This window comes from Phaenicophaeus curvirostris, chromosome 10 (assembly GCF_032191515.1).
Source record: "Phaenicophaeus curvirostris isolate KB17595 chromosome 10, BPBGC_Pcur_1.0, whole genome shotgun sequence".
Taxonomy (NCBI): domain Eukaryota; kingdom Metazoa; phylum Chordata; class Aves; order Cuculiformes; family Cuculidae; genus Phaenicophaeus; species Phaenicophaeus curvirostris.
Window position 1 is genome coordinate 26,190,964 of NC_091401.1, and position 11,437 is coordinate 26,202,400.

General features: G+C 52.2%; 2 protein-coding genes across 3 annotated transcripts in view; both read left to right on the forward strand.

The window, feature by feature from the left end:
* The window catches only part of SNED1 (sushi, nidogen and EGF like domains 1), a 120,568-nt gene that overhangs the window by 28,780 nt on the left and 80,351 nt on the right, over positions 1-11,437 (forward strand). The gene's annotated exons all lie outside the window — the stretch shown is intronic.
* On the forward strand, positions 321-11,012 carry ING5 (inhibitor of growth family member 5). Its single transcript, XM_069865282.1, has 8 exons — positions 321-439; positions 2,791-2,862; positions 3,500-3,666; positions 4,970-5,081; positions 5,303-5,396; positions 6,381-6,516; positions 6,646-6,707; positions 7,448-11,012. The coding sequence occupies exons 1-8, from the start codon at positions 340-342 to the stop codon at positions 7,488-7,490; spliced, it is 786 nt and encodes a 261-aa protein (XP_069721383.1). The 5' UTR covers positions 321-339; the 3' UTR covers positions 7,491-11,012.

The window sequence follows — 11,437 nt, forward strand, 5'->3', positions numbered from 1 at the left end:
GCCAAGATGCCATTGGCCTTCTTGGCCACCTGGGCCCCTGCTGGCTCATGTTCAGTCGCTGTCAACCAACACCCCCAGGTCCCTCTCCTCCAGGCAGCTTTCTAGCCAGACTTCTCCTAGTCTGGAGCTGCTCAGGGTTGTTGTGCCCCAAGTGCAGGACCCGCCATTTGGCCTCGTTAACCCTCATCCCGTCGCCCTCAGCCCAGCGGTCCAGCCTGTTCAGGTCCCTTCGGAGCCTCCCGCCCCTCCAGCTCCCACCCTCGCGGGCTCCCGGAGGCCCCGCCCCCTCCCGTCGTTACGGCGCGGCGGCCAATGGGCGCGGGGCGGTCATGAATATGGATGAGGCCGGGGCCGCGGCCCGTGTCCTGCGGGGCCGGCGGGAAGCGGCGCGCGGGCGGCAACATGGCGACCGCCATGTACCTGGAGCACTACCTGGACAGTGAGCGCGGGGCCGGGGCGGGCCGGGAGGGGAGGGGAGCGGGGGAAAAAGGGAGCGGTGGCGGGCGGGGGGCGGTGGCGGAAGAGAAAGCGGCGGCGGCAACGCGGGAATTTCAGCTGCGCCACGGGCGGGGCGGGCGCCGCCGCGCCGCGTCATCGCCGCGCGCCTCTGACGTCATCGCCGCGCGCCCCGGCGGCGCCTCGCTGAGGGGAGGCCACAGCGCTGCCGGGCCCCGTAAATCATAGAATCACAGAATAACCAGGTTGGAAGAGACCCACCGGATCATCGAGTCCAACCGTTCCCATCAATCACTAACCCGTGTCCCTCAGCACCTCGTCCACCCGTCCCTTAAACCCCTCCAGGGAAGGGGACTCAACCCCCTCCCTGGGCAGCCTCTGCCAGGGACCAATCACACTTTCTGTGAAAAATTTTTTTCCTAATGTCCAGCCTGACCCTCCCCTGGCCGAGCTTGAGGCCATTCCCTCTCGTCCTGTCCCCTGTCCCTTGGGAGAAGAGCCCAGCTCCCTCCTCTCCACAACCTCCTTTCAGGTAGTTGTAGAGAGCAATGAGGTCTCCCCTCAGCCTCCTCTTCTCCAGGCTGAACACCCCCAGCTCTCTCAGCCGTTCCTCATAAGGCCTGTTCTCCAGCCCTTTCACCAGCTTTGTTGCTCTTCTCTGGACTCGCTCCAGAGCCTCAACATCCTTCTTGTGGTGAGGGGCCCAGAACTGACCCCAGGATTCGAGGAGCGGTCTCACCAGTGCCGAGTACAATCCTGGGGAATGGGAGCCTGGAAGAGGTGTTTTGGAGGTTTAAGAAAAGGAGCGGCCTTTAATGAGGGCTGTGTGAGCGCCGTCGATCGTGGGCAGCGAGACGAGAGCTGGGACCAGAGAGATTCCCCAGGCGCGGGGGTCAGTTCTCCCAGAAGCCTGAGGCGTGATCTGTTAGAGTCACGGAGCTGTGAGATCCTCCAGTCCAACCGTCCCTGTCCACTGCAGATCCCTGATACAGATGAGGTACTCAGATCCCTGAGCACCTCATCCACCCGTCTGTGAAACCCTCCAGGGATGGAGACTCCACCACCTCCCTGCACAGCCTCTGCCAGGGCCCCAGAACCCTTTCTGCAAATAAATCCTTCCTAATGTCCAGTCTGAACCTGCTCTGGTGTAACTTGAGGCCATTTCCTCTCCTCCTGTCTGCTGTCCCTTGGGAGAAGAGCCTGGCACCCACCTCACCTCCAGCCCCTTCACCACCTATGTTCCCCCCTAGATGCTTGTGTATAATTCTCTAAGAAATCTTATGGAGATTCTATACCTTCCCAAGGACTCATTTAAATGTTGTTGTAAGCCTCACAGCAGTCAAAACTCTTGCTCGTATGGAGCAGGCTCCAGCTCTGCCTGACCTTGCATTTGAGATAGGGTGAGACTGCAAAGAGGCATTACAGAAGACACAACTCTTCAGGACAGATCAGACTGAACACAAAACGTTATCATTTCCAAAAGAACCAAGAGTGTAACAGCGTCTGAAAAAAAATGATATTGGTGAAAAAACATTGAATTAAAAAAACATGCTCTGTCTAACTTTCACAAAGTACAGTTATTTGGATGAAAACTCCACTTTAGCTTAAATCAAAATATTCCTCTTTTTGTAGTAGTAACTATTTTATGTCAGCCTACGGGGCAACCCAAAGCACAGACACAGGTTCAGTTGATAGTCGACTGGGGGGAGATCTGAGGACAAGCACTTGGGGTGCTTGGGGAGGAGAAGCTCAACACGAGCCGGCAATGTGCACTTGCAGCACAGAAAGCACCCGTGTCCTGGGCTGCATCCAGAGCCGTGGGAGCAGCAGGAAGGGAGGGAGGGGATTCTGCCCCTCTGCTCCACTCTGAGAACCACCCGGAGCCCTGGGTCCAGCTCTGGAGTCCCCAACATAAGAAGGAGATGGAACTATTGGAGTGAGTCCAGAGGAGGCCACAGAGATAATCTGAGGGCTGGAGCACCTCCTGTATGAGGCCAGGGTGACAGAGTTGGGGTTGTTCAGCCTCAAGAAGAGAAGTCTCTGGGTATCCCTTAGAGCAGCTTCCAGAGCTGAAAGGGGCTCCAGGAAAGCTGGGGAGGGGCTCTGGATCAGGGAGGGCAGGGAGAGGACAAGGGGAATGGGTTTTGATCTGAAAGAGGGAGATTGAGATGAGATTTTAGGATCTCTGATCCTAACCTTCTCTGGCCAGGCTGCCCAGAGCAGGGGTGGCCGCCCCATCCCTGGAGGGGTTCAAGGCTAGGCTGGATGCGTGGAACTGGATGGGCTTTAAGGTCCCTTCCAACACAAACCATTCTGTGATTCTTTCTCTTCCAGGTATCGAGAACCTGCCCTGTGAGCTCCAGAGGAACTTCCAGCTGATGCGAGAGCTGGACCAGCGAACAGAAGGTGCGTGTAGAGGTCACGGCTGCACAGGAGCGTTGAGCCAGGGGACACCTCCCTGCTGCCTTTTCACCTTTCCTCAGTCTGCAGCATTTGTTTCTTTTCCCTGACAGCTCCAGCTGCCAGGAGTCAGGTTTTCCAGTGGTTCTGCTAATTTGCAGCTGTGGTCACTGTACCTGTGGCCCCTGCCATGGCCTTGCACGTGGAATCGTGGAATCATGGAATCATTGTAGCTGGAAAAGACCTCTAAGCTCATCCAGTCCAACTGTCAGCTCCGTTCCCTTCTCTGGACACGCTCCAGCCCCTCAATGTCCTTCTTGGAGCGAGGGACCCGAAACTGAACACAGGATTCAAGGTGCAGCCTCACCAATGCTCAGTCCAGGACCTGGTGTAAAACACCTGAGATATCAGAATCCCACCACGAGAGTTGAAGAGTCAAAGACTTGATGATCTTAGAGATCTTTTCTAACCTTTATGATTCTATGTTTAGTTACATTCCTTTTAGGAAAGTTAAACCCATTAAGGGATCTGGGGAAGTCCAGAAACTGTCTGGAGGGGTCTTCTAAATACTGTAAAGAGATAGCTGTCTGCCAAGGCAAGTAGATTTTCCTTCTTTCTCATGCGTGCGCGCTTTGCTTTTCAGATAAGAAAGCAGAAATCGACCGTCTTGCGGCAGAATACATCGAGTCAGTGAGGAACATGCTGCCTGAGGAGCGAGTGGAGCACCTGAAGAAAATCCAGAGCGCCTACAGCAAATGTAAAGAGTACAGCGATGACAAAGTGCAGCTGGCCATGCAGACCTACGAGATGGTGAGGATCCCAGCCAGCGAGGCTTCTGCACGGGTGATTCTGCTCTGGAATGGGGCATGGAGATCATCTCTGCAGCGTCTGCTTTGCCTGGCATGGCTATGTTTTTGCCTAAGTATCTTGTGAAACAAATTATTAGTTCTCGAGCTTATTTTTCTTATTGTTGCCACCCTCAAAAAGCTGCCTCTCATGCTGCTAGGTTTTGTGTCAAGTTGGCTTCTTTCCTGGTGAAGAGCTAAATGAGTTTTTCCTACTTTGAGATGGGTAGTACCTGTCTGGTGTGTGATAACACCAGCACATTTACCCCACTCCCTCCTCCCCAGCAGCTCCTCTGTCGCCCGATAATTCATTTGGGGCTGCTCTGAGCTGTAAGAAGTATTTCTGAATCATAGAATGGTTTGGGTTGGAAGGGACCTTAGAGATCATCTGAAGTCAACTTCAGTAGTGTGTTGTGGAGGAGTGGAAGGAAACCTCATTGCTGTCTGCAACTGCCTGAAAGGAGGTTGTGGTGAGGTGTGTGCTGGGCTCTGCTCCCAAGTGACAGGTGATAGGACAAGAGGAAATGGCTTCAGATTGCACCAGAGCAGGATCAGATTGGACATCAGGAAGGATTTATTCGCAGAAAAGGTTCTCAGGCCCTGTCAGAGGCTGCGCAGGGAGGTGGTGGAGTCCCCATCCCTAGAGGGGTTTAACAGGTGGGTGAGGTGCTCAGGGGTCTGGTTTAGTAGTGGACAGTTGGACTCAATCTCAAAGTTCTTTTCCAACCAAGCGATTCTATGATATTTAGCATTTTACTCAGCTTCTAGCAGTGCTTTGGCTGCTTCTAAATCTGCAGCTGCTCCATATTTGATTGCGATAATGCAGAGAAGGGAATTATTTTACAGGGAGTGGAACTTGTCCTGGATAAGTGAATAACTGCACTGATACGCTCCGCACATTTCATGGGCAATAGTTGCAAGTTGCAGGGAAGAAACAATTATTTTTAATATCTCTCATCACTATGTTTTGTTCTGCAAACCATTAGTCGGAGTTGTTTTGATTCTGCTTTTTGCCTTTTTCCTTCCTTCCTCTTTCTCTGTCGAGTGATGGGGTCCTCTTGGTTTTGCCTGTTTGCTTCTCTGTGCCTTAATTCCTGTAGCGCGTACCATTTTCCCCTTTCACAGTTTGGTGCCTCTTTCCTGCCTCGCTCCAAAGTTCTGTGCTCCTAGTCTTGCTGATAACAGCCATGTTATTTAAAACTTTCCTGTTTTGGCTTGGGGGTTTCGTCTTTTTCTTAATTCAGTTTGTGGTTTCCTCTCCTGTGCAGGTGGATAAGCACATCCGCCGTCTGGATGCAGACTTGGCGCGGTTTGAAGCAGATCTGAAAGATAAACTGGAAGGCAGTGACTTTGAAAACCCTGGATCTCGAAGCCTGAAAAGTACGTAGATTATACGCGTTTGACAACCTTTTCCAGCGCTGCGTGTATCTAACCAGAATGGCTGCGATGTCCCATAGGCTACTGTTTCTGGAGGAAGGAAAGAAATTCTCTGTTACGCATGAAAGGAGAGTTTCAAAACAATGAATGCATCAAAAGGAAAACATCTGGGGATGCTTCTGGTACTCAAATAGGTTGAAGTGATTATTTATTTTCCTTTATAGAGGGACGAAGTCAGAAAGACAAGAAAGGCTCTCGTGGCCGAGGCAGGCGAGCATCTGAAGAAGATACACCAAAGAAAAAGAAACTCAAAGGAGGGTAAGGCATCCCCAGACACAGCTCAGTGACTGTGGCTTGACACCTCATGTGTTTTCTGCAAGATGCTGTGGTCCTCTTTGTGGCTCAGGTCTGGGTGGTGAGCAGCATTAGTGTTCTGGTCTTATTCCATTTCATTAGTGTCCTGCTTTTGGGACAGGTCAACGTGGTTAATTAACAACATGGCTGGCCTGTGGTATGCTGGCCTGTGGTATGCTTGGAATGCCCTCTGACTGGAAGGACAAGATCAGCCTCGGTTGCCGTTGGCAAGCTGGGAGAAAATAGCTTTGACTTTTGTCATGGAGTTATTTTTAACAGTTGCTCCTGGCCTTGATTGTAAAAGGAAACACTCGCCCATCAGGACAAAAACCTGATGTTGTGGTGTTGTTTTAGAAATCTTGGAGAGTTTGGGGGATTGCTTTCGAAGAATAGATAGTCCTGTCTAATCTAATTTGGTTTTTTGGAGCAAAGAAGAAAGCAGATCCCCTCTTTACAATAGAGTTTAGGTGAAAGGCGTTCTGTTAACTCCAGTATTTTATGCTTTCGAAATGGAGGAGCAGAAAATTAAAGGTAGTTCCCATTGATCATTGCTGACATTTCTACTGAATACATTCCTGTTGGAGCAAGAGGGTTCACTCACCCCTGGCAAGGAGAAGAAAATATGTATTGAACAGAAGGGGGGAAATCAGGTTCTTCTTCAGGCAGAAGTGATCTGAACCTTCATTTTGTTGCTGTACTCAAGGGCATCTATGAGTCACTGTCTTAATCCTTTGTAGTCCAGGTCATGTTTTATGTTTGATCAAACCTACATTGTGGTTTTAATTATTAGATAATACGTGATAACGTAATCTAAACTCCAAAGTAGGGTCACTGGGCTTTAGGGGAGGTGCTGTTAAAACCAGATTCTCTTAAGTGGGGTTTACATCTCGGAACCGTGGCGTTGCCTGCGGCTGAAGTGTTTTGTCCCCCATCCACCTCTGCCTGCAGGTCGGAGTTTGCCGATACCATCCTGTCGGTGCATCCCTCGGATGTCCTGGACATGCCAGTGGATCCCAACGAACCTACCTACTGCCTGTGTCACCAGGTGTCCTACGGAGAGATGATCGGCTGTGACAACCCAGACGTAAGCACTTGGGATGATTGATTCTGAGGTGTTTGCAACACGACAATGCCGTGCAGTCTGAGGAGGGGGAATTCGCTCAACTGGAGCGCTCAAAATCTCCTCTGCGGGCTTCTCCTTTCTGTTTTGCAGTGCCCAATCGAATGGTTCCACTTCGCTTGCGTGGACCTCACCACCAAACCAAAAGGGAAATGGTGAGTACGGCACCGTACAGCTCTGATTTTCCTCAGGCTGCGTGTTCCCTCTGTTAGAATTGCAAGAATAATTCATTTTGATTAATGGACTGCTCCTATCTAGTGAACAAGGTGGCTTAAGTGAAAGTGAACTGCAAGCATGGGATGGATTGGGAAGGAGAGGGAGGGATTTTAGGAATGTATCTGGGTTTTTTTGCTTGAAAAAGAAGCTGGAATGACAAAGGCGGAGAAGTTGCTTGGGGAACTTTTAGGTGCATGAAGAAAGGTAAATCTCAACTGTGTGAGGGGCTGAGGAGCCCTGGATGCTTCTGCATGTCACAGAATCACAGAATCACTAGGTTGGAAAAGACCCACTGGATCATTGAACCCACAGTCCAACCGTTCCCATCAATCACTAACCCATGTCCCTCAGCACCTTCTCCTCTGGTCTTTCAAACCCCTCCAGGGAAGGGGACTCAACCCCCTCCCTGGCAGCCTGTTCCAGTGCCCAATGACCCTTCCTGTGAAAAAATGTCCTGACAATAGATGCAATTAACTTAAATTAGCTGCTTTTAAACCACACTCCTGCCCCCTCATTTTCAAATAATAGAATCATAGAATCACTTGGTTGGTAAAGACCTTTGAGATCATCAAGCCCAACCATACCTGTCCACTACTAAATAGGAAGCGTTCTTGGCTGTTATATCTTGCTGAGTGCTGTTAACTTCAGGAGCTAATTGCTGTCTCTTCCCCCTCTGTAGGTTTTGTCCTCGTTGTGTTCAGGAGAGAAAGAAAAAGAAGTAAGGAGCAGAGGGGGATGCGTCCTCTGAGGCAAGAAGAATTTAATATATTCCTTCCTTTGTGTTGCAATATTATCTTTGATTTTGTTTTTTTAACCTACCCTCCTCCTTTCTCTGGTTTGATATTTAATTGTCTGGTGGCCAGCTGTGATTCCTGTTCTTTCAGAAGAAAATGACTTTGGAAGGGAGGGGATTTGCCACAGGGATTTTATTTATGTCACACTTCCACAGCACTGAAATCGGTGTCACCCTGAAGTGCCGGGGCAGCCGGTAGCTGTAGTCTCTGCTAGTTCATAGGCTGTGAAACCATGAAAGGCGCTGCAGGAGAAGGAAATTCCTGTGTCTTCAACACGGTGCATCGTCCACGTGGAAGTTATTTAAACCTTGAGCTCACCGTGGTAGAGAAGGACAAATTCTCTCCCATTGTTGAGGTGTGAAGTCAATTTTCTGTGCACAGGAAAGAACAGGAAAGCTGTGGTGAACTCTTCCCAGTGTCCATTTCCTCAAAGCCAAGCATCGTGCTCCGTGTTGGCAGGGCAGGGTGGCAGAGAGGTGTGATGGTGTCCTCTCCTCGGGGCATTTCTCCTGCCTGCCTTTTACTGCCTTTATCATTCTTGATCCTGCCTTCGTGGAAGCAACAAGCCTTTTAGCTCGTCACCTCCTTCTGGAAAAGCTCATCTCTGGGGAGAAAACCTTTGAGTGGCAAAGGAGTTGTCGCACAGCGCTCCTTGGCGACGGTAACATCGAGAGAGAGCCTTGTCTTTCCTGGCCGTTCCCATTTCTCTGAAGATCCTTTAAGTTTGCGACTGTGAAGATGAAACAGACAGTCTTCTACGGAGAGGAGGTCTGATTTAGTCATGAAAGAAGATAAAGGCTTGATGTTTGCTCGTTGCAGCTGGGTAAACCAGGAGAGTGGACTTGAGGGGAACGCTCTGGAGGGCGACGTGTGCTCCTGCGCTCCAGCCATGGTCCGGGCGGTGGCTTGGTTTGGTGTGAATGGCGCTGGCTCTGATCGCTGCCGTCCTCTCTCTTCAGCAGGAATGTGTTAAAGTCACTTCTTGTCTTTTCTCAGCGAGGGCACGCTTGCGTGTTCTTGACTTCCTGATGCTGCCTTTCCGATCGTGAATGTGAATCCTTGCTGGCATCACACTGTCAGTGGCTGCAGGGAAGGAAGAGAAGGAAACTCGGAGTTGGAAAACAAAGTCCTTCTGGTTCCTTTCCTTTCTCTGACTTATAGTGGATGCAGAAGTTGAGGGAAGAGCAGAGGTAACTGCTGTGTTTGTATCTCTCCTGCGGTACTGGGCTGACCCGCCTACAGTAGAGGATGTTGTGGGGAAAGGGGGTTCTGCTGGTTTATGGAAAACACAAAAAGCCCCAACCCAACCCCTCCTGCAGCAGCGGGGACCTGCGTTCCTGACCTCTGTCCCTGAGGCTGCTCTGTGCAGGGCTCTGCGCTGCTTTTCATGCCATTGGGCAGGAGCTCTTGGTACGGCCTGCTGGAAAGGCAGGAGAAACTCCCAGATAAGCTTTTGTTCTGCTGTGAAAACAGTCTGGCTAAACAGTGCAGACCACCAGTCAGGTTTTGGCATCTATTTCCAATAGCAAAAAATCTGGTTTTCCCTGTTACGCTGACATGGAAGAAAGCAGAAGACAGCTCTTGCTGATTTTCCTTCCCTGCTTTGCTCTGCTGGGTGTTTTGGGGCTGCAGGTGTGTCCAGAGCAGCAACCTGGATACTGAGACAGCGTTGCTGTGAACACAGATTTATTGCCTCTGCTATGGGGAACCCTTGTCTGCAGGGGCCTTTCCTTTGAGGTGGGATGTTAGATGTCTCTCCCCTACCGTGTATCGCTCCACACAGAGTTTCCGTAGTTCTGTTTCCAAGCCAGTGAGCATTTACTGTTGCTGCCACCCTAACAGCACCCGCAGGGGGACCCACAAGTCCGAGATGGATTGCTGGGGGCAGGAGGATGAAAAACAGAGCTGAACGAGCCTGAACTTGGAAATGCAGCCAGCCCTCCTCTCTTTTTGGGAGTAGTGATGGCTCCCAAGCCCTGTACCTCCCTCACTGCCTGGGCTGGGCTGACTTAGGAGCATCCTTGTCTCTGAAAGAGCGGTGCTGGTTCAGGATTTGTGTCCTTTCCATCCTGTAGTCTCATGTGTGCCTTGTTTTCCAACATTCCCCCGAGGCTTTATTAGCAGTGGTGTCCCCGTAGAGAAAGCATTTGGTTTGGAACAGTCTCACAGGCTCCCTGCCCCTCTCCGGGCAGCGTGCTCTTACGGAAGCGCCAGCTGCAAATGAGTTTGTGAGAAGATGCTCATGTAGGAAAGCAGAGCACGTTTGCTACCCAGGGCTTCCCAGGGCTCCGGAGAGCAGACACTGCCCATTCTGCCGAGTCCTGCGCTTGGGACTCAACAGCCCCGTGCAGCTCCAGGCTTGGGGAGGAGCAGTGGGAAAGGTGCCTGGTGGAAAAGGACCTGGGGTGTTGGTTGAAAGCAGCTGAACATGAGCCAGCGGTGGCCCAGGTGGCCAAGAAGGCCACCAGCATCCTGGCTGGGATCAGCCCTGGGGTGGCCAGAAGGAGCAGGGAAGGGATCATCTCCCTGGATTTGGCTTTGGGGAGGCTGCACCTGGAATCCTGGGTTCAGTTTTGGGCCCCTCACTCCAAGGAGGACATTGAGGGGCTGGAGCGCATCCAGAGAAGGGAACGGAGCTGGGGAAGGGGCTGGAGAACAAGGTTCTCAGAGGCAGCTGAGGGAGCTGGGGCTGTTTAGCCTGCAGCTCGCTGAAAGGAGGTTGTGGTGAGGTGGGTGCTGGGCTCTGCTCCCCAGTGACAGGCCATGAGGCTGCTTCCTCTCATCCTAAGTTGTACCAGGGCAGGTTCAGATTGGATATTGCATAACATTTCTTCCCTGAAAGGCTTCTCAGTCCCTGGCAGAGGCTGCGCAGGAGGTGGTGGAGTCCCCATCCCTGGAGAGGTTTCCCAGGTGGATGAGGTGCTCTGGGATCTGGTTTAGTTGTGGGCAGGGACAGTTGGACTTGATGATCCCAAAGGTCTTTTTTAGCCATTCTACGATTCAAACCAGCGAAGCCAAAAGCTAAACAAGCTCAGGACAAGAGACCAGCCTGCATCCCCTGAGCTCGGACACCAGCAATAAAGAACCTGTGCAGAATCCACGGCCCAGCCTGCGGCTCCAGCCGCCTCACCAGCAGCTTTAGAGACTCCCAGAGCTCCTCATGCACAGGAACACCGGTAGCCTTCCTTTCTGCTTCCGAAAGGATTTCAACCTTCCTTCTGAATTATGAATGTAGAGTTCAATGCTCTTTCCCAGGGAAGGGCGAACACGGCCGTGGCCGGAATGTTGCACCGGGCGCCGTGCGGGTTCAGCTTCCCTGCGGCTCGTCCCAGCTGGAGGGGAAGCGACTTCAACCCCCTTGTGCTTTTTCCTAAGGGAATTGGCTCTCTGTTCCCTTGGGAAATTGAATAGAAAATACATTTTATTAAAAAAAATTGAATGTAAAGCAAATCTGTACAGCTGTATTTTTGGATCACGTTGCCGACAACGGAGATATTGTTATAAATAAAGTATTTTTGGGAGCAAAGCGGTGCAGAGCGTGGTGTGGGGCGAGGGAGGGGGCTGCCCTGTGCCCTCCGTGCCCCGGGGGGGCAGGACCCCGGCGGGCGCTAGGACCCAGGGGCTCCGCGGGGCCGGCCGGCCGGGCGCTAGGACCCAGAGGCCGCGCGGGGCGGGCTCCGAGCCGGCAGGGGGCGCTGTTGACGCGGGGCGGGGATAGGGCGGGCGGGCACTGGGACCCGGCGGCCCTGAGGGCACGTGGGAGCGGCGCGCAGGCGGCTCCGAAGTTCCGCGGGGTCGGGCTGAGGGCGGGAGGGCGCTAGGACCCAGCGGCCAAGCCGTGCGGGCTTAGGGCGGGCAGCGGGCGCTAGCACCCA